The 24028-nt window shown below is 37.6% G+C and overlaps 1 protein-coding gene across 1 annotated transcript in view; it reads left to right on the forward strand.

Annotated features, from left to right (window-relative positions):
- MYO16 (myosin XVI) overlaps positions 1-24028 on the forward strand; it is a 481192-nt gene that overhangs the window by 183628 nt on the left and 273536 nt on the right. The window contains exons 12-15 of the mRNA XM_038570035.1: positions 1635-1700; positions 10909-11036; positions 15772-15877; positions 23652-23769. Coding sequence (XP_038425963.1) covers positions 1635-1700; positions 10909-11036; positions 15772-15877; positions 23652-23769 — 418 coding nt within the window. The remainder of the gene's footprint in view (positions 1-1634; positions 1701-10908; positions 11037-15771; positions 15878-23651; positions 23770-24028) is intronic.

Here is a 24028-nt window from a genome sequence, read left to right on the forward strand (position 1 = left end):
ATGTTCGTTTTGGTAAGATGGTGGGTTATTGTCTACATTTTCTAAGTATCCAAACTTAGTAACTAAAAAATGATTCCGAATGTCTCTTTATCTGTTTTCATGCCATACTGTCTTTAGTTAATGTAATACTTAGGATACTGGTAGTTTGTGTATTTTCTCTCGTTTTCTCAGTTGTGTTAGAGTACTCACCTTTTTATTACATTGTTCAAAACACCACCTTTTGACTTTTGTTTACTATTACATTAATTTCTGCTGTTATGCTGATTATATTTCTATATAATTTGATGTAATTTAATGAGCTCCTTGAAAAGTATACTTAGATAATAATTACCAGCCCTTCTTCTTTTTAACTTTATAAATAGCACCTCATGCAATAATTTCCATACTAAGTATATCTTTAGTTGTGTCTCACAAATATGTTATAATCAAAATATTTTCTCATTTGCATCATGGCTCCTTTTTTGACTTATAGATTATTTGCAGATGCATTATATGATTCCCAAACAGTGGGTGGTTTTCTAGATATACAGTATTAATTTGTCTTAATTCTACATGACCAGACTATATGCTCTGTGATTCAAGTCCTTTAAATGTAATGAAACTAGTCTGTGTTCAATTTCGATGAATTGTTAGGTAACAGTGTTGTATATAAGTCAATTAATCACTTGGTAATTCTCTATTTCAAAATTTTGTCTCCTTATTCCATGAGTTACTGAGAAAAAGATTGTTTAAAATATTGACTATTATTGTGAATTTATTCTTCTCCTTACAGTTGTTTTTGCTTTGTATATTTTGTGCTAGATTTTAGTTTCATAGATATCTTAAATGCTGTATCTTTCCAACTGGTTTAACATTTTATCATTATGAAATGTTCCTTTTCATCACTTTTATTTTTGTGTATGTGTGAATTGAGTGTTACTAAACCACATTTTTGTTGTTATTATTGTTTTCAGGTATATCTTTCTTTATCTTTTTACTTCTAAATTGTCTTAATCTATATATTTAGTACTTTAATCTGGTCTATAATCTTTATCTTTCGATTAGAGTATTTAGTATCTTTATATTTGATGTAATTCCTGATTTGGGGGGGTTAAATCTGTCATTTTATTATTTGACTTCTATTTATTCTTTCTGTTCTTTGTGCCTTTATATCTCATTACTTGTCCCTTTTTTATTACAAAAATATTTTTATTTGCTTTTTGTGCTTTATTCATTTTTCAGTTGTGCATTTTATTATTATTATTATTATTATTATTATTATTATTATTATTATTTAGCAGCATAGGACTCATTACCACATTTATTTCCTTCAGTGCATTTTGTCATGTGTTTTAATTTTATATTTTTTATCCAGTCGGATTCTCACAAAACCCCTTTAAGAAAAGAAATTTTTAGAATGCGGTCATTTCATGTGTTATGTGTTTGCTGAAACAAGCCTGTTGGTTTTATCTTATTTGAATTTGACTTTTCTATTTCTTTATTTACAAACTTATAAAACAGTTCACAAAATATTAAAGTATGGATTTTATTTATTTTCTGTATTTTGTGCAATGATTTTAAAATTATGCCATTTTTAATTTTAAATGTTCTATTTATAAAGTCCACCAACTATTTATATCTTTTTCTTTTAACAGACTTTTATTGGAGACATCCTCTTGCTTGTTAACCCATTCAAGGAGCTTCCAATATATTCCACCATGGTATGTATAACATTTCAAATTTCATTTAAAAATGTAGGGGTAGCACCAGAGACATACTTATTCACATCAAGAATGATGTGATAGATTAAGGAGATACTCCAAAACAGTAAGTAAAGTAAAACTTCTCAGAAAATTCTAAATTGAATATTTGCATAATAGCGACTTTAATTTGTTCTGAGATAAAAATGGAAAAGAATGTCATCTTATCAAAAGATTCCTTTACACTTATAATGTGTAATTTTCTTATAATTGTAGTCACTAGACAGACTTCTAAAATTAAATAGTATATTCCTCTACTTTCCATACCTTCTTGACTAATTCAAGATCATTGGTTTATAGTCCTTATTTTCAACATCATAACCTCTTTCAGAAAAGTTCTATGATGTTAAAACAATGAGAATAAGAAAGGATAATATTGAATCTTACACATTTTTCCAAATGACTTTCCATTTTTAATTATGAGACTCTCAAAATTCAAAGAGAAATTGCTTTTGGAAAATTATTCCAGGCAACTGAAAACACAGGATGATTTTCAAGTGGTAAAGAGTAAAAATATCATCATCATGCAAGTGCTCTATTTTTTTGTAAGCACAAGGCTGGTTCCAGTTGAAGCAGAATCCCTCCAAGGGAGCAGGAGCATGACAAACAGGACACGTATTCCTGAAGCAGAGATTTGCTCATAGATATTGGGTGGGGGTGGTAGTAAGAGGGAGACTGGAGGAGAAAAGGGAGGAAGAGAGAACATCTTCTTTGAGCTTCCAAGGAATCAATGAAGAATTCTTACAGAAATACTGCCTGAGATAAAGAGTGCCCCTTCACTACCCCAACCCCCACCCTTCTTACCAAAGTCCCTTCTACTCTTGCTTTAAAACTGCTGCACCTTGCCCACTGTCCTCATTGCACTCAGGCTGATCCCAGCCTTAGCTTTGGGCAACCTGAGTGTGTGGGCATGTGACAGACCAGAGCAGGAGCAATCACCTGCAGTGATCTCTGGAGTTCTATTGGAGGAGGAAGTTAACCTCATCTGTGATGATTAAACAGACATATGGACCGTTCGTATTTTTATTTCTTTTTATGTCAGTTCTTAATAATTTTGCTTTTCAAGGATTTTGTTCATTATATTTTATGTCCCAAAGTTTTGGGCATTTAATTATTCATGAGTCCTATTTATTTTTTAAATGTTTGTAGACTTTTGAATGATTTATTTTCCTTCCCAGTGTTTGTCATGCATGCCTTCTGTGGCTTTTTAAAATCAATTTGCTAGGAATTTCTTGATTGTATTAATCTTTTCTAAGAAAAACATTTCCTGACTTAAAATTTTTTCTACTGTATATTTATTCTTTATACAATTGATTTCTACTTTTTATTTTTATGGTCTCCTTCTTTCTAAGTTCTTGGAGTTTCACTTGATAGTCATTGAAATTATATAGTTATGAGGTTACTTTTCTGCCTTTCATAAATAAGTATTTAGGGCTTTTTATTTTGCTTTAAACACAACTTTCTGAATCTTTGGTACTTCACAAGTTCTTTATTATTTAATTTAAGAGAGAGAGAGAGAAACCCTGCCATTTAAAGCTGACTATTAATGTGCTATTCTGGTATTATATTGGATTATAGGATCGATAAGAAGCTTATGGTGAGAGAAAAGGTAGTTTTAAATAATTGCATAAAATATATACATACATAGATATTATGTAAATGCTTCTATAGATCTAGAGGTCAAATACTAAGTATTAGGAGAAATATAATATAATAAATTGTTTTAGTATGGCATTACTTGTCATGTTATATTGTATCTCAAATGGAACAGACTTATGATTTTGTGGCTTGTTTGTTTTTAGGGTGTTAACAGGGTGGTAGTTTTATGGCTTCAAATAACATGTTGCATTTGCAGGTCTTTCAGAAATACATGTTAATAGAGAAAAGGAGAGACATTTAGAGACATACTTCTTTATTAATGTAGGAATAAAACATGATACATTGAGATTTTTGCATGAACAGTTCATTAAAACTTAAAATGGTGAGTGCAGCATGTAACTTCTATGTATCATCCTTTATATCCATCATTTACAATGGACCCTGGTATAGAATGTAAGGGGAAAATAAATATATTTAGGTGAAATATGCACTGATAAAAAGCTTACAATAAAATTGCCCACATTTTATAGGCCATAGTGAGATTTTACTGTGTCTGGTACTTTTGAAATTCACTTCCACTATGTAGAATCAAATAGTGTGTACTTTCCTGGTCTATAAGTAATAACTCATAATATAGTTATAGATATTAGGTAGATATAAGGACTTAATTTTTAGGTTGAATTAGTGGACATCCTCTGTAGCAATATTAGTACCTTGCAATTTTAAATCAGTTACTTGTGTACTGAACCACATCAAGTTATCTCATTGTCTTATGGACATGCAAGAGAAAGTTTCATTTATTTTTATGTCTATTGATTATGTAATTATATGTATGCTTATTATCTTTATTTTTTATTTTTTAATATGCTTATTATCTGTAATAAATTTTGTTCAGATAGTTTAGTTTCTTCCCTCATTAGTTTAATAAAAGAAGAAACTAAGACACTGAATATGATTATATCTGTAAAGATTATGTAGGCCAAGAGGGTAACACTGTGTTTCATATTGAAAAGAACTCCACATGCATCATCTGCAGCTCACTTTAATTTTGTTACCATTAACTATGTTATATTAGTCTTTGTATAACATTCATTTGTTATTTCTAGGAGGCCATTAATCACGGATGTAGAGCACTCAGTGTTGAACTGCATTGTGAGACTAATATAAAACAAGGCAGCAGGCAGCCCTGTCCATGAGGTGGCTTCTGGCCATAAGCAATGTTGATGTGATGTGAACAGTCACTAGGGAGGAGTGGCGCTTAGTGGGCCAGTAGGCAGACAGTTGTAAATGAAGTATCACCAACAGAAAGGGCCTCATTATTGTGCTGCTTATTTATGCTGAAGGCAAGTGACATTTTAAACCTGTAAGAGGTAGGGGAGGAGTAAATGGAAAAGTGGCCAGATCTTTCTGAACAGACTTTGCAAAAAGAAGCATGTATTGAGTCGATTAAACACAATATGCTATACTAGATATTTGGGGATGCTAAGAGTCTCCTCATCCTTAAGAACTGCATTGACATTCTAAAGATACTTCATAAATAATGATAAAAAATAATCACAGATTTCTCTTGTGGCTGAGGACAGTAAGATAGCTGTATTGAGACTGCATACTGTTAACTGATAAGTCAGGAGGCTGGAGGGAAATAAATCTTATCAAGTTAAAAAAGGAATGTGGAAAAGCAATGTGATTGGTACAAATCTTAGGGAATTATTAAGAATAAGATTCTGGTAAGGAGAGGTATACTTGGGAGAATTATCTAGAATTACATTATGGGGACAAAAAAAAAATAGGATCATTGAGAAGAAGGCACAGACCAATCTTATAAGAGCAAAAAGTTCAAAAAGCTACTGAATTGAAAAATCTGGTTTAGATCTAGAGTATAAAACTGAGTTAGAGAGTTTGGGTTTTAATTTTGAAAAATAAAGACCCATAGAAAACAAACAAGTCTGATACAAATAATGTTTACAAGTCTGTCGTCATCAGTTTGAGAAAAAAAAACAAAACAAAACATTTGAGCAAGAAGACTAATTAGTAGCTACTGAAATAATCCAAGAGCAAGCCTATTTGGGCCTGTGTGGGGGCTCTAGTGGTAATGGGCAGAAGTTGAGCGAATCTGTGAAAAGACAATAAGAATCTGCAGAGAATTTCACCTGAGGAACAAACAAGAAAAAAGCATCCCTTGAAGATATAGGTTTTGAATTTGGGGGTTGAGGAGAATCTGTAATGAAAAAAAAAATGGAAGAAAAGAGAAATTGATGAGGAAAACCAGGGTCAGGTGAATATATGAAGTTTTTGGTGATTACATTGGAATAATGTTGAGGTTCTACATTGGATGCAAGATTAGGAATAATTCACATAGATATTTCATTTTGTAAGATTTCTAGGATTCACACCAAGCTTAAGAATGAGGTAGAAAAATAATAGAAAGCAATGAAGGAGGAGGAGGATAGGGAAAGGGAGTAGGGAGAGAAGGGAGGAGGGTTGGGGAGACCACAATGACAGGGCAGTTGGCGGCTACTACAGAACCAGGTCTAGAGGCTCCTGGGTAGCTCAACTGGTTAAGCATCTGCTTTTGGCTCAGGTCATGATCTCAGTGTCCTGGGATAAGCTCTGTTTCAGGCTCCCTGTTCAGTAGGGAGTCTGCTTCTCTCCCTGCCTCTACCCCTTCCCTATTGTGCACTCTCCCTCCACCCTCTCAAATAAATAAATATTTATATTTTTTAAAAAGAAAAGAACCAGGTCTAATGCATTGTTGAGGTAGTAATCAGAAAGGATGAGCATCTTGGTGTTTGTATCATTGTGGAAACCAGTGAACATGTGAATGTCATGAGAGTGGACCCTTCAGCAGTAGATACTCATTGGCCCCTCAAACATTGACATCAGACTTGTCTCAGGTATTTCTCACTGTTTCTTTTACTATGAACTTCACAAACCAAAGCTATATCACCTTGAAATCTCAATGTGCAAAATGAGATACCATTCCAGATAAAATACCTGGAGATAATTTCTCAAGGTTGTATTTTCAAGTACACAAGGGTATAGAAATGATCAACACCCATATTCTTTTTGTCCGTTACTGGCAGTGAGATTAAGGTCTCCCACTGTGTAAAATAGCATCTGGTATGGGATGCCAGTCTTAGGGATTAATTAATTAATTAATTTATTTATTTATTTTAAGATTTTACTTATTTATTCATGAGAGAGAGAGAGAGAGAGAGAGAGAGAGGCAGAGGGAGAAGCAGGCTCCATGCAGGGAGCCTGATGTGGGACTCGATCCTGGGTCCCCAGGATCATGCCCTGGGCTGAAGGCCACGCTAAACTGCTGAGCCACCCGGGCTGCCCCTTAGGGCTTAATTTAATTTCAGATTCCACTTGGTGCTGGTCTAATATCTCCATTGCCATGTTTGAGTTTGGTGAGTTGCTGATTTGAACAGAGTTTATCACTTCTGGACGAGTGGGGCTGGAAAGAGGATGCGGCATTGTCTAGGGCTTGTCATGTGGCAGGTCTACTGCAAAGGGCTCTACATATATCATCATCACAGCTAATCACAAAAGGCAATGCAATAAATATAAGAATTATTATTTCCACTCTGGAATTTAAAAACCCAAGCCTATAGTAGATTTGAGAAATTTTCTAAAGTCTTCCATGAATGAGAGGAAGAGAATTTAAATCCAGGTCGTGTAACCACAGAGCAAATGCATGACAGACGGTTTTCGGTGGCACAAATGCTGAGTCCAGAGGCAATTTTGTTCGTTATTATGTGTGAATCTTTGTAAAAAAACAAGATATTTTTTTCCCAGAATATGTCATCTAGATAAGGCTATATAGATAATGGGTAGGTAATCCAATCAGGCAAGTAGAGTGACATATTCCTACCATAGTGTGAAGCCAAGAGCCTATGCACATCAAGCTGTTGACATGAGGGAGGTTCCACCAGGTTAGGGGTCCTGGACAGCTGGGGAGCCTCTGGATGGCCTTGTGGAACTGCATGATTGGTTTCAGAAATCAGAACAAGGCAGGACTCTTCAATCTCTCCCCAGTTTATTGGGAAGTGTCATGCACAGTGGAAAGTAGGAGGGGGGTGATCCATTAAAAAAAAAAAAAAGACCTTATTCATTAGAAATAGAGTCAAACAAAGGAAGTTACCCATGACTGAGGCTGATATGATGCCCTCTCACCCATGAGCTCCAATAGTGCACTAAAAATTTTCCCTACCCAGAATCCTTGTGTTCCCAGATGATGCAGATGTGGACAGAATAAGGTGGAGAGAGAAGGCATATGGGAAGGGAGTGGCTGTTGCTGGTGGTAGTGGCTGGACCTGATGAGAACATGCAATAATATTGATAATAGGGATCCATGGGTGGCGCAGTGGTTTGGTGCCTGCCTTTGGCCCAGGGCGTGATCCTGGAGACCTGGGATCGAATCCCACGTCGGGCTCCCGGTGCATGGAGCCTGCTTCTCCCTCTGCCTGTGTCTCTGCCTCTCTCTCTCTCTCTCTGTGACTATCATAAATAAATTAAAAAAATTAAAAAAAAATATTGATAATAAAAACGGTAGTGGCAATGATAACCAGCCTAAAGTTTACATGGCTTGTCAGAAAACTGAAACATAAGTGAAAATCTTCAAGCTTCAATAGAAATAATTAAGTAGAATTGATTATTATCTTAATTAAATGCACTATTCTATTAGCATTATTATTTTGTATTTACATTACTTATAAAGCATAGAATCAGCATTGAGCTAAGTATTACCAGGTGGTAGCAATGGAATATTCTACAATATAAAGTCTAACACTGTATGGAAAGGAGAGGATTTTTAAGAGAAGGGATCTGAGAAACATTATTAGTTTGGTTATCATGAAAAAACTTAGATACCCAAGATCCCTTACATGTCTAATGTCTAGTGAAACTTGGCCTTAAGAGAAGATGTGAGATTTGAAGCAATGGAGTAGGAGTCGTATATACTCCTGAATCTCTTCTGTCTTGCCATGTTTGTAATGTCTAAGGAAATTCTCAATAAGATTTTACAAATGGAGTTTAAAAACATTCTGAAAAAAAAATAAATAAAAACATTCTGTTGAAATTTGATTAGGCCCATGTTAGACTTGGGACATGAAATGGTGTTAGTACAAGTTTGCAAAAGGAACAGAAATTTATCCTGCAAAGAAATAGAGCTGGACTAGAACAGCCCGGTTGGTTTATGAGTTATAATGTATACATCACTATCAACAATTATTTTGTTATCCATTTTATTTTTTTTTATTTTTTAATTTTTTTTATGGCCATAGACTTGTTACCCATTTTAAAGGAATAATTCAAGTACAAAAATCTGAGAACTATTTCAAATAAAGAAGTGCTTGGTCACATACACTCCTGAGCTTGGGATACAGCTATAGAGATGTGCTAAGAACACACAGTGCCCTACTTCAACTGTGACATTTGTTTTCTGTCTAGAACAGAAAATAAAGCTATGTTATAATTATATGATGTCTTAGATTAGATGGTTTTGTGTGCTATCAACACAGGCAAATGCCTTTTCATAAGCAATGACAACCACTCTCCCAAAACTATTATCCTTTCATGCAATCTTTTTTAAAAGATTATTTATTTATTTATTTATTTATTTATTTATTTATTTATTTATTTATTTGAGAGAGAGAGAGCAGAGCAGGGAGCCTGATATAGGGCTCAATCCCAGGACCCCAGGATTATGGCCTGAGACAAAGGCACAGACGCTTCACTGACTGAGCCACCCAGGTGCCCCTCATCCAGTCTTGTATATGTTCACATATATGGTTGTCCCACTTACCTGTGGTTTCACTTTCCATGGTCTCAGTTACCCATGGTCAAGGTCAACTGGGGTCAAGGTCAACTGGGGACCTCCTTCTTCTATGTAGCATCCGAAGGTCAATAGTAGCCTGACCCCCAAGTCACATGCCTGTGTCACTCACTGCACTTCATCTCATCATGTAGACAGCTGATCATCTTTCATCATCACCACTGACCTGACTTCTAACAGCGTAGATTAGCTTTACCTGGTTTTATACTTTATCTTATAGAATGTTCTCTCAGGATCCCTGGGTGGCGCAGCGGTTTGGCGCCTGCCTTTGGCCCAGGGCACAATCCTGGAGACCTGGGATCGAATCCCACATCAGGCTCCTGGTGCATGGAGCCTGCTTCTCCCTCTGCCTATGTCTCTGCCTCTCTCTCTCTGTGACTATCATAAATAAATAAATAAATAAATAAATAAATGAATGTTCTCTCATATGTCTGATAGATTCCACTTCAATATTATGTTTGTGAGATTCATTCAATTATTTCTTATAAATGTAGATCATTTATTCAGTTTTATTTTTTTTAAAGGTTTTATTTATTTAGTGAGAGAGTGTGTGTGAAAGTGGGGAAATGGGCAGAAGGAGAGGGAGAGAGAGAATCTCAGGCAGACCCTGCACTGTCCACGGAGCTCAATGACTCTGAGATCATGACCTGATCCAAAATCGAGAGTCAGATGCTTAACTGACTGAGTCACCTAGGCATCCCAATCCATGTATCCTATTTTTTAAAAAAAGTATTTTCCCTATGACTTTAAATAACTTCAGACATATTATGAATTTGCAGATAAATAGCACAAACAATGTTTTTCTCCAGCCATTTTCAAATGATTTACTGGTCAACCTTGAATACATGCATTGTGCGTTTCCTACAAACAAAGGTATTCATTCACCTGTGTAACCTCCATTCCACCCCTAGAATCAGGGAAGTGCTCCTGATGCGCTGTGACCATCCAGTCAAAATGCCTCATCCAGGTCTTTCCCATCAGCCCCCTAATGCCCATAGAGCCAAAGACCCAGGCCGCCATGACAGGATGGATGCACTTTGATCTTGTCTGAACACATCCCTCCATCTTCTGATGAACTTCCCAACCCTGACATCGTAAGGCTACTTGCCAGTTATTTTGTAAAAGAAAAATTAATTTTGTCTGATATTTCTTCATGACTCAGACATCTCCCCATCATCCAGTGTGTATTCTAATGTAACAGAATTTACTAGAAACTCAAAAGAACTACCGAGGCTGGCCCCATGGCAATCCTCATAAATCACTATGTCACTGTAACTAAGTTAATTTTTGTTTCTATGAGAAGTTTGTAAATTCTTCTGTGTTTCAGCTGCAATTGGTTTCTACTTGGATTAAAAATCCTTTCTGTCTCACGTTACTGAAATGGAATGTTTCCGAGAGTTGTTGCATGTGATGCAATTACCGCAGGTGCCCCTTACTTCGTGGCTTTCTATCAAACTGGATTTGTGTGAATTGCTCTGCTTAAGGACAGCAGAATAATTTCAAGCTTGTGAACCAAGTAATGAAGGATCAAATATCTGCCTCTGTTTTAGCATTGTGAACATTTAAAACATGCTGAAAAGGGCATAATTTCCTGAACGTTTCATAATTACAAATGAGTCTCAGAAATAGAGCTTCCTTGGCAGTTTGAACATTGGAAATAAGTCAACTGTGTCCTGACGAGGAAGAGCCTGAACCTTCTCATGGTTGTCTCTTTCCTGCACTGCTTGGCAGGTGTCTCAGCTGTATCTCAGCAGCACCGGGCAGCCCTGCTCGTCCCTGCCACCGCACATCTTCTCCTGCGCTGAGAGAGCCTTTCACCAGCTTTTCCAGGAGCAGCGCCCACAGTGCTTCATCCTTAGGTGAGCCGCCCCTTGCCTCCCCCTCGCCCCTCAATGCTCAGTGCTGCACTGGGAGCTTGGACGTGAGGCAGTCCCATGTCTTTGCAATAAATACATTTGACTCATTACAAGGAGGAGCATCTCTCTTCTTAGAAATAGCCCCAAGTGTGGCTAAATCAATATCCATGCACTTAACCTGAAGCTCAATTCATTTTGAAGATTTATTGCTTAGAACCAGTGTTTTTGCTTTCAAACCTCAGAAATCATGGGGAAAGAAAGGTACCCACTATTAGCACCCACTATGTGGTACTGTCCAAAATACAGGGTACACATTATATTACCTTGCGATTGTGGGTTTTCCCACCTGCTTCTAGGTATATACCTTTGTTTGTATTTTACCAAAGTATTGCCCAAAAGTATTTTATACTGAAATATAATGGCAACATTAGCTAATAAATAGCCAGATGCTCAGGGCAATCACTGAAACAAAGCTTCACACTTACCACGCACACACACACAGACACACAGGAACTGAAGAAGTAGAGGTGAAATGTGATTATGTATTGATAAAGAATTAAAGAATTATTTAGATACTCAAATAAGATCTGCATGAGAATTATGTTTCATATTAGGAGCAACGTCTACCAGAGGGGACTTCTATAAATCCTCAAGGCTTTGCCCGAGGTATAATCAGTTAAAGTTTTGCATAACTCATCAAAGTGCAATGAAAGAGAGTAAACAGGAACACCTGGCCAGAACCCAGAAGACATTTAAGTACTTAAATAAGCATTTATTTATGCACTTTTACATTATCAATTTGATCAGAAGTCCCATAGTGGGTCAGATGGATGGCTTGCAAACTTCAGTGTTCTGATTTTCAAAATAGCATGCAAAGAGTTGCTTTTACGCTTGTTCTAAAGTGTTCCCAGGGTAAGAGAGGCGTAGGGGCAGTGGTGGCCATAGCTATTCTTCAGTCAGGTGACTGTGTTCTTACCTGCTTTACCTGGTGGATTCTCTAGTCTAACTTTGACCAAAAAGGGGAGCATTTCTAAAATAATGAGATGGTGGGGCATATACACTAGTATGGGCAGTAATAACAACTGATGTTTATTGAGAACTTAATAAGTGTCAGACCCTCCAGAAGGTGCTTTCCATGTATTCCCTTATCCATTGCTTAACAATCTTATAAGATGGGTATTATTATCAGCATCATGATTTTATGTGTCAGATAACTGTTTATTCGGAGGAGTAACCCCTTGTCTTGGGTCTCCAACTAGTAAATAGTGAATCTGGGATTGTGAGCCCAAGAGTACGAATTAGCAAATGGTGATGCATTAGTCTAGGGTCCAGTGGATGCTGTATGTGGGATATGAGCCCACAGTCTGGCTTCTGGGCCTGAATGAGGCTCCCCCACTCTCACACCCAGATACCAGTACATGGCTGGCTCCTCAGGTACATGGCTGGCTCCTGGGGTTTCCAGCAGCCCATCCCAGGCTTCCCAAAATGATGGCCATGAATCCATGGGTTTTCCTAAATTTTTATTGAATCCACTGAATTCTTTTGAAAGACATTGGTCCATAGCAAAGTTCTGAGTTGCCAATGAATTGTCCTTTGGGAATCTGCCTGTTACAGATTTCACAGTATCTAGCAAGTTCTTTTAGTAAATAAACCTGTTTATCTTTAACTCAATGCTTTTTCACATGGATTTGCTCATGGAATTGTTTTTCCAGTAGGACTTGTTAATATCCTGCAGAAGCAGTATTTCTTTGGGACATTTTTTAAAGGCTAATAATGCCATGTATATATCAATTTTTCTAAAAAAAGAAAAAAGGATTTCCCCATTCAGGTTTCAATAAATGAAGAAAAAATCTATTATTATTATTATTATAATAATATTATTATAGGACTTATTATTTCTATCATTCTCTTCTTTCATAATTTATGTTTTTATGTGGCTTCTCTGTCTCCTTGATTGTCTTGACTAAGATAAAGGCTTTCTGCACGTATTATACTAATTTATTAAAATTTGTAAATTTAGAATTTAGCTAAATACATTGTTTAAAGGTCATTTTTGAGGGTCTAGTTTGTCTTTATATTTTTATTTTTATTTATTTATGATAGTCACAGAGAGAGAGAGAGAGAGGCAGAGACACAGGCAGAAAGAGAAGCAGGCTCCATGCACCAGGAGCCCGACGTGGGATTCGATCCCGGGTCTCCAGGATCGCGCCCTGGGCCAAAGGCAGGCGCCAAACCGCTGCGCCACCCAGGGATCCCTCTAGTTTGTCTTTAAAGGATTTATTTATTTGAGAAAGAGAGAGATCAGGAGGGAAGGGCATGGGGAGAGGGAAAGAGTCTTTCCCCATGTAGGGCTCTGCTAAGACTATCTGGAGAGTGTAGAGCCCTACACGGGGCTCACCTTAAAGACCCTGACTGAGATCATGACCTGAGCCCAAACCAAGAGTTGGATGCTTAACTGACTGAGCCACCCAGACACCCCAAGAAAGTCTATTGTGTTTTATAAGCAGCATTTATGAAGGATAATTTAAAATTTGGAGATCAACATACAAATATTTCTGGAATAGATGTACTATATAACTTAGGATGAGAGCAGGAATTTTAAAATTTTATTTAAAATTTTTAATTTTATTTTTCACTTTGTTGATAATTATAGGCCCCACCAGCACACTAGGCTTCATCTTGAGGAATAGTTTTTTAATAATTTTCAGATTTTTAAAAAAAGATTTTATTTAATTATTCACGAGAGAGACAGAGAAAGACAGAGAGAGAGGCAGAGACACAGGCAGAGGGAGAAGCAGGCTCCATGCAGGGAACCCGATGTGGGACTCGATCCCGGGTCTCCAGGATCACGCCCTGGGTTGAAGGCGGCGCTAAACCGCTGAGCCACCCAGGCTGCCCTAATTTTCAGATTTTTGTCCTGGGTTGTAACTGAGAATTTGGTGTTCACCATAATCTATCTTATCTTTAATTTTCAGAAGTCCTTGATGGATGGTTTTAATTAATTGTTAGAGCACAAGTGACAAAAATCCATTATCCTAACAGTGTGGGAAGCAAATCTAAATTAATGTTATATGCTGAACATACAAGTAACTTGTGAAATAGGCAGTATAGGGTCTGTCTCTATCATGTGCAGATTTAGCAGACAAGGCTGTTCAGATAAGCTTTACAATTCTTATGGGTCCATGTTTGGCACCACCCAAAAACTTTGGTCAATTTCTAGTTGAATCATTGATGGTTTTTCAGATCAAGGAATGTTTCTTGAATACACTGAACTAGGATTTTTAGTTTTAATATGATATCCTAAAGAGTCAACTCTTTCATAAAATATCCCATATCATTTTTTAGTTTTATTCCCTTGCCTTTTACTCAGAGTTTGCATGGAATATGGATGGCCATTCTGAGATGTTATGGGATGGTTAAAATGCATGTGATCTTAGCTAGCTAAGAGAACTGGTGATCATCTTCTCTACACCTACATGTCGTGATGGAGTGCACACAGTAGTGGGGTGGAAGGGGGTCATTCTCACAACCTCCAGTGCAGCCTCACACCTTCGCAGGTGCCTGGGTCTTCATGTGGACCTCTAGCCTCATCTACCGTGATAGACTCACCACCTGGTTCAGCTTGCACAGTACATGCTCAGGAAGTACTGATTGAGATTTTTTTGTTAAATGAATGCTGCCTCCCATGCTACCCCTTCTCCAAGAATCAGCTCACCTCTCCTCTCATGTCAGAAATGTTATTCTGTTATTCTGTTATTCTGACTCTTGGTTTCGGCTGAGCTCATGATCTCAGGATCATGAAATCAAACCCTGTGGCAGGTTCTGCACTCAGCATGGAGTCTGCTTGCAATTCTCTCCCTCTCCCTCTGCCCCCCCACAACTTGTGCTCTTTCTTTCTCTAAAATAAATAAATAAATCTTTAAATAATGAATTGGATGAGTTATGAAGTATGCCTGAGAAATAGCAAAGGTATTGTCACTATGAATAACAAGTTTGGTTAGTGCTTATTCCTAGATTGAAGGAAAACAGAACACATGGAAGGTTAGACCAACAGCTGCCTCACGAGGCAACTTGGCCGTTTTAGGACCCGCTGCATGCCAGGGACCTTACTCACCTGGTCACATCTGACCATTTTATAACTTAGTTTTAGGAGATGTTTTCTCTGTGTTCATTTTGAAGAAAAGACAAGGAAAGCTTAGAAAATTTTCATGAATCTCCCGAGGAAGATGTAATGTCTTTCCTGGAAGGCTCAGAAAGATTTAACAAGGTCATGTGGTGGGGCTCTAGGACACATGCGTCTCACTGTAGAGGCTGCCTCTTGGGGTCCACCTCACTTACCTTTATTGATGAAGCTGAGGACAAGTGGACGGTGACTTTCTTTTCAGCCTGACACCTGTCTGCTGTAATACACCTATATGTGTGGCTCTACCCTGTGAAACATTGGATGGCAGGCTTGCATCACATTGATATGATGTCCCAGCATCTAGGGACATTGCATGAAATCTGTATGTTGCCTCAGCATCTAGTACACCATACTGTGTGTGACACAATACATATGTACTAAATATTTCAGATGAACAAATCAAAGGAAAGAGTTAGATGATACCGTGCACTCATTAGAGGTTGTGCTGTCATTCCCTCACCATCTTCATATCTAAGAATGATCTCTGCTAGTTGAATTGTTTACTACATTCTCCAAAATGGTAAACTTAGGTTTTCTCTTTCTGTTTTCTTTTAGTGGAGAAAGAGGATCAGGCAAGTCTGAAGCCAGCAAACAAATAATGAGACACCTAACCTGCAGATCTGGCTACAGCAGACCTATGTTTGAGTCCAAATTTAAGCATGTAAGTTTCTTGTTTGGGTTGGAGAATCTGTTAGGCCAAGAAACCTGTAGTTTATGAATAAAAGGAGACATCATAATAGGACCATAGTTTGACCATAAATTCGTCAAAATTTGTGGGAATAAAAAAAGATTGGTGAAAATCAATGCTGTTAGAGAGAAGGTTTATTTTCTTGTACATATTTTAAAATATTTTGAACATAGTCTCTTTTTATATTTGCTCAGAACACTTGAATTGAAAATATGTAATATACATAGAGATTGTTGTTCACATAGAAAGTTCCACTTTGGTGTGTAGATACCTTTGGGGGATGGGCCCGATAAGCACCTATAATGGTGAATCATTGAGAGCTGATAATAAAGTTTCAATGTACATCAAAGAATTGGTAACAGGAAATATTAATGACATTGATGAGCAGGTAATACACCTTCATCCCCAATATTGAATTTTTTTTTTTATGGACAACATTGTGCTTGTTAGTTTGGGGTATGCAACATAGTGATCTGATATATGTATGGATTGCAAAATGATCACCACAGTAAGTTTAATGAACATACGTCACTACACGTAGTTAATTTTTTTTTCCTGTGATGAGCACTTTTAAGTTTTACTTGCTTAGCATCTTTTAAATACACAGAGCAGTTTTGCTAAATGTGTTCACCATGCTGTGCATTGTATCTACAGGATTTACTTCTCTTATAACTGGGAATTTGTACCTTTTGACTCCCTTCACCCAATGTAGAACTGATTTTCAGTTATAGTCAGTAACACTTGCCATTATTTGAAGACACCTAATTGGGATCCTTTATCCACCTAAGATATTCAAGGAAGAGCCAGAGAGGCCTATGAGCAACTAAGATAAAGGTCAGAAATACAGGCCACACAATAAAACACAGAAATTTTACCCAAAGACACACCTTGCATGTGCTTGTTCATTGGCTGGGTCTCATTTTTACACAGTTCTGGTAAGTTTTGTTAGCAGGTTTTACTGGCCACAGTAGACTGGAAGAACCCACTCTGGAACTGCCAGAAGGATCCTGCAATGAGTACGCATGCGAGCAGGAGCTCTAGAGGGTGGGAAAAGACAACTGAACAATAACGCACCAAGAAAAGGTTCAGAACTCGAAGTGTGCTGCTCTGGGAGTCTCCACCTACAGGGCTAACCTTCCAACTTCATCATTTCGTAGGAAATAACTTTAGAATAATCCAAGTTCATGAGAATTGAGACAAAATGAAACTCTCATGTGTGTCCTCATTCTTTTTGAAGCCTCGGGTTCCTACACTCTGTGCTTGCTCCTGCTCATTGGTCCTAGGACTCAGACCCTGCCGTGTGCTGTCACACCCCATCCAAACCCTACTTGCTCCCCTTTTTACTGTGTAGATCCTGGCCCAACAGCTTTCCTGGACATTCCACAGTATGCCCCTAAGACATGGCCGGAGCTGAATGCAGGGCTCCCACATTTCCCCACCTTCTCCCCGGGTCACCCATCAAATAAACGTAATGATCACTTTCTCATTTCTTGGTGGGAAACCTGGCTTTCACTTTGATACCAGCCTCTTCCTGCTTTCCCTACCATCATAGTATCTCATCAGTCATACCTAGTGCTGTTTTCTTCTCCAGCTCATAAAGGATCCCTGTTCTCTTATCTTTGCTGAAGCCACCTTTGTTTTTTAGGGTTTTTGTTGTTGTTGTTTATAAAGATTTTATTTATTCATGAGAGACACACAGAGAGAGGCAGAGACATAGGCAGAGGGAGAAGCAGGCTCCCTATGGGGAACCTGATGCGGGGCTCGATCCCAGGACCCCAGAATCACGACCTGAGCCAAAGGCAGACACTCAACCACTGAGCCACCCCAGGCATTCCCTGAAGGCACCTTCAAACACATGTCCTCCCACACTGGGCCATGGTGCCTCTGTCATTTATTTATTTACTCAACAGTATCTTTTTATTTTAAAGATTTTATTTGAGAGAGAGAGAGCACATGAGCAGGAGAAATGGAGAGAGGGAGAAGCAGACTTCCCACTGAGCAGGGAGCCCAACATGGGGCTTGATACCAGGACCCTGAGATCAAGACCTGAGCTGAAGGCAGACACTTAACCCACTGAGCCCCCCAGGTGCCCCTAGACAGTATCTTAAGTGGCTGTCATGTTCATGTCCCTTGAATTCAGAGACACCATCTTAGAGCCTGCCACATGGTAGGAACTCAATTTCTATGTGGCAAATGAATGAACACACGAGTAAGATATCTGTAAGTATTTTTGGCACACCTAAGATACGGTTAATTATCTCAAGCTACCTAAATTAATTTCTTTTAATAATACCAAATAAATTTAATGTGAATAAACCATCTGTATGTCATGAGGACCCTGTGCATTTTGCTGCGAGTGTGTGAGGACATACATCATTGGCGTGTCACACCCGTACCCTCTCTCTCGGTGTGTGTTTCACAGTGAGGTCTGGCAGGTACACACCCTGCCCCTCTAGAATCTCTCTTTGGGATACCTGCATGTCATTCAGCAATTTGATATTTAAAAGTGTCTGAAGACATTGGAATACAAACCGCTGCTGTTATCTTAGATTATTCCCTAGAATGGTGACCTCAGAAAGCTCAAACGTTTAAGATCTAGAAACCCATTGCCCCGAGAGAATCGTGCTATTTGTGTATGGTTTTCTGTCACTGCCCTCATGATCTGTAGCTGCAAACCAGTTATTTCTGCCATGTCAGTGTTCATGTGGGAAAATTCTGGACATTTTAGTATGTGATTCTTCATTTAGAGATGAGAGGGAGTTATATTTAATCAATAGATCAATGTAATTTCCTCATATTTTCTACTTTTGAAAAAGAAGTCCTTAAAAAGTCAAATCTGTTCTTCTGGATTCCCAAACATATGCTGATTCTGGAGATTTTTCTCTTTGTGGCAAATGTACAATAAGTCAGTCCTGTGGCGTATCTGTGGTGACATATATATTCATTAATGACTCCAATTCATGACCATTTATTAAGCTCAAACTATATACTGAGAACCTACATAATTCTACCACACAAGCTCAAAATAATTTAACATTTTGGGTTGACTTGGGCAGAAGCCATAAATTATCTCTGTTCAGATATTATAAGATACTGACTACTGACATGAAAGAATTAGAGAATTTATAGAACAACATAGTTACAAAATAGACTTAGGATAACTAATAGAATGATGGGATCCTTTGGCTTACTCATACTGACAAGGAACAATAGCCTCCACTGTAAATTATAGACTAAAGCAGTTATTTATTAAAATGATCCCTTGTGAAAGCCCGGGCTGTGTAATTTCTAAACTGCATTCTAGATTACTTTATGTAAATTGGCTTTGCATTTTAGCTTAAGTGAACACATTCATTGTAATGTAATGTAAGTTGCATTTCTTTAGATAGACGAAGCTCTTCCATATCAGCATCTGGGAATCCATACTATGATATCCATAGAAATTTCAAGTAAAACTATTTCTAATTCACGTTTGTTTCATCCATAAATCATAAAATAAATGATTTCCAGCCTCATGAAATAATATCACGCAGGGTTGAGAATGGCTTAAGCTTCATGTCAATTATGCTTTTTTTCTTTCCCCCTAAATTATGATCCTCATGAAGATCATTTAGTGTCCAAAGTGTTCTTGAAAATTACCCAGCCTGTTTTTGCACAGCATCCAAGTGTACGTGGGGGAATTAAATGCAAGTATTGGGTAAACTTCTGAATTGACTGTAAGTCTTTGTAACATCATAGGGGTTCAGTGAAACTTTGTAGATTCCAGAGACAGGCGAGTACTTCCTGCGTGAAAGAAAAGGCTGATTTAAAGAGATGAGTGCATAGAGCATCCTTCATTATGGAGCCTTCAGTAGAAGGCTTGAAGTTCACTGTCAGGTAGGGCAAAAGGAAGCTTCCTTAGGTGGCTCCAAAAGGAGAGAAGTGGGTGAGCTGAATAGGAAAGCCTGTCAGCCAGACTCGATGGTGCAGTATAGCTCGGAGGCCCCAGGCCAGCAGCCATGGTGAGCGATGCTGCCATACGGGGCCACGTGCACAACAGACACACACAGGGCATCTCCACTAGGGATGCGACCTGAGTCTAGCCCACACGGTTTTGCCCTGGATCATAGGTTACTGGGCGAGAAAAGCAGTCCTTGGAGGTTATTCTGGTCAGCAGTTTCTGAAGAATAGTGAAGGAAAGGCAGGAGCATAGGAGGAAGGGCAGATGTGATGGGGTGTCCATCAGCAGAGAACCGTGTAAAGCCAAGGAGTCGAGAGCGTTTTCCTTGTGGTTTCCATCGATGGCATAATGACAGATTATTACCTGGAGTGTAAGGAGCAAAAGAACAAAGTGAAGGGGTTTGGGGGAAGCTGGCTGTTGACAGTCCCTGCTGACCCGTAAGCAGCGCTCTCCATGAGGGCACAGAGGGTGGTGCCTGGAAGGCTAGGGAGAGCCTGCACCAAGCTCCAGAGTGACTTCGGGTACCTTCCTGCAGGCTACACACTTATTTTTAAGGTTCACTCAGCTGTCACGTTTCTGAATTTTAACTTTACACTTCAGTTGTCCTGCCTTAAAAGTCCACATAGGTCTGCATTCTGCCCTTGCAATGGGCTTCGGAGTGTATTTTACACAATGGGTTTGAACTCCTTCACTGTGGAGATTGCTTTTGCTCCTCTGTACAATTTCCAGGCAGCTAAGATCAGTTAAGAAGGCTGTTGTTTTTAATCCCTGTATTTGAATTCCAGGCTATAGAAGCAGGGGATTTTCCACAACAATAGGTTTATTGGAACATAAAAATCATGTTTTTAGGGGAAAAACCAACTGCCTGGGACTCCTCACTAACTCTGGCCCACATGGCTTTCAACTTTAAGAAACATTCGATTCCATTTAAATTGCTTAAATAAACATTTATTCAGTAACTGCTTTTACAGAGGGGAGTGATGGGATCCACTCGATGATCAAGCGATTGATTTTTATTGAGGAAGCCACAGATTTTTACTCTTAGAAAATACATAGTTGACCTATGGTAGATTAACTACAACCGTAATAAGAGTGCATAACTTTTAATGGCACAGCTATTGAAATTTTAGAGGGAAAAAAAAAAAAAAACATACAATCTGAAAATAAAAAAAAATCTTACCAATAAAATTTGAATCAGGAACTACTGAGGAAATATTTAATTACTTCCCTTTGCTATGTTTTTATTTAAAGTTTTGTTATTGTACAACATTCTCATTATTAATTTCTTCCAAAGTTAAGGTGAGTAGTGGAACAATATCCATTTTGCAATATATAGATGTATATTTCTCTTAACGTATTTGTTTAGCGCCACCTATTGGCCAAGTGGATAATTAAAGATAAAAAAAGGTTACTTTGGTGTAACTCAAATTTCAAGTTTGAATTATGGACCAACAGAGCACAATGAAAGATTGTCATATGAGCACTTTTATTTTGTTCAATGATTTTAGCTTTCTATAGTTTCATGTCTTCTATGTTATTATTGCAGTTGTAGCAGTCATGGCCGGTGACACGGTGATTAAGCACACCCTCTTTGGCAGAGAGATCACCTGGGTTCAAATCCCAGCTCCACTATTACAAGCTCTGAACCCTGAGGAAGTTCCTTAATCTCTCAGTTTCCTTTTCTACAAAATGGAAACATAGTTGTGAGCATTAAAATAAATATATGTATAAATATACATACACATGTATACATACATGTGTAGGTCATATACATAATTTTATATATACCCTAATTTATATTATATATGTTATATATTTTTAAAAATCTTTAGAATAGTGCTTGGCACAAAAATAAATGTTTACTACTGTTATTAACAAAAATAAAATTAATCATTGATATTTGTTGGGTGCTTACCAGGTGCTCAAGCTGATAGCTTTGTACACCTGACATAATAAGCACTGAAGGAGTTATTCTTGTGTTAAAATAAAGAATAATGTGGTTCAAGGAATTCATGAATTTGTTATTAGCAGAGCCGGAATGTGGGGCCAGAAACTTCTCACTCCAAATCACATGTATTGAACCATTACCCTATATTTCCTGTTTGGGCATATGCTATCAATTATCTTTTATGTCTCTTTTCAATAATAATAACAAGCTGGTTTATTTTTAGATATAGCACCAAAATAACTAGAAGCCAGAATACATTAAAAATTTCATTCTAATTCTTGTTATGAATTTTTAAATGACTTAAACATAATATACATGATGAAAATGTCATTTACTTATGCTATTAATTCCATGACACATTTATTTAATCTTGAATTACTAGAAAAGAAGCAAAAGCAGGACCTTTAAGAGTACTATTTCAAATTATTTTTCTGAATGTATTTTTGCCATCAGTGTTATCAATTCACTGTTACTATCTTTAAAATGAGATTATTACAGAGACCTAAATCCTGGGCTTCCTATAAAGATTCAACATATTTCCTCTAAAAGTTCAAAAGTTTGGGGCACCTGAGTGGCTCATTGGGCTCAAGTCATGATCTCAGGTCGTGGGATCGAGCCCCACATCAGGCTCACTGCTCAGCAGAGAGCCTGCTTCTCCTTCTACTTCTGCCTCTTTTCTTGCTTCTGTGTTCACTCTCTCAGTCACTCTATCTCTCAAATAAATATATAAATAAAATCTTAAAAAATAAAAGCTGAGAAATTAAAAAACAAATCTTTTGATGTATTTTACGATTACCACAACTTTTAGCACTTTGGATTTGCGATTAGAATCAAAGTATTGCTTTGTAATCTTTCAAAATATAAAATACTTCCAGGTGAACTGAATGCCTTAGTAGATCAGTATCTAGAAGTTAAAAAGTAGCAGCAAAGTTTTGTGTTTTTTTTAAATTAGAATAAAATTCTCTAAAACTATCACCAGGATTCTAAAGAGCTCTCTGTACCAATAAGGTAAAATGTATTAGTGCGCTCCTTCTGGTGGCTGATGCAGAAATTGCATTTAACATCCATGACTTGAAAGACACGGAAAAATACCTTTGAACCTTCCAGAGTTTCATACTTTCTGGAGAATTGCTTGGTCATCATCGTTATCACAAACACAATCAATTGTGAGAAGAAATGGTGATTTTTCTATGGTCAGGGTTTAAGGAAACATGCCAAGAAGTTCAGATGCTGCGGTTGATCTGAAGGTCTGTAAATACCATCTTCTAGCCCCAAATCCCCACCTCTGAAAGAAAGAGAACACTGGAAATGAGACACACCAAGTAAAACAGCTTCCTCCATAACTCTTATTCCTGTCTCTGTGGGAGAGAACGAGAGAGAACATAATGTAGGGGCTCAGGTTTGAAAAGAGTATGTGTGTCAATACCTGTTCAAAAGAAGGTTATAAGCAAATGTTTAAGTTCATTCGTTCGTTTCAAAAGAAATTCTCACTATTGCTCCTATTAAATCTAACTCATAAAAAAAAAATAAATCTAACTCATTTCTTCCAAAACAACAAAAGCATTTCTACTGTTCTATTAAGTTTAAAAGTTCAAATAACATGTGTTGAGATGTTTATATTTGGGTGAAGAGCAAGCAAAGCCAAGTGAAACCCTCTGTGCATCATTATCTTATTAAGTTTGAGGCAGAGGATGTACATAGCTTACCGTTGAAGAAAGCGTAACTGTAAGATCCCAATACAGTATTGTAAAAGCAACAGAGAACCTCTTAGATAATGGGATAGCTCTGTATCCGGGGTATTATCCCCCAGTTTTATTTTTTAAATGAGTAATTCAACAAATGTTTCCATTTTGCTACAGGTCATGTGCATCTTGGAAGCCTTTGGACATGCCAAGACGACACTTAATGATCTGTCCAGTTGCTTCATAAAGTATTTTGAACTACAGTTCTGCGAGAGGAAAAAACACTTAACTGGAGGTAGGTGTAAAATTAACAAAGGCAGGAGCTACCACGAGAGGGCAGCAGAACATCAAGCATGGGACCAACGAAGACCCTGGGAAATCAGTGGTGTGGTGTGTGTGTGTGTGCGTGTGTGTCTGAAGGTGCACACCTGAGATGTCAGGTTATGACTTCTACAATTACCGTGAACTGAAAAATATTCAGAAATGTGAGGTGAACCTTTAAAAAATGATTATTGAATAAACTACATACTATGGAACCAACCAAAAATAGCTGA

The sequence above is a fragment of the Canis lupus genome, chromosome 22 (assembly GCF_011100685.1).
Source record: "Canis lupus familiaris isolate Mischka breed German Shepherd chromosome 22, alternate assembly UU_Cfam_GSD_1.0, whole genome shotgun sequence".
In the NCBI taxonomy this organism is placed as follows: Eukaryota; Metazoa; Chordata; class Mammalia; order Carnivora; family Canidae; genus Canis; species Canis lupus.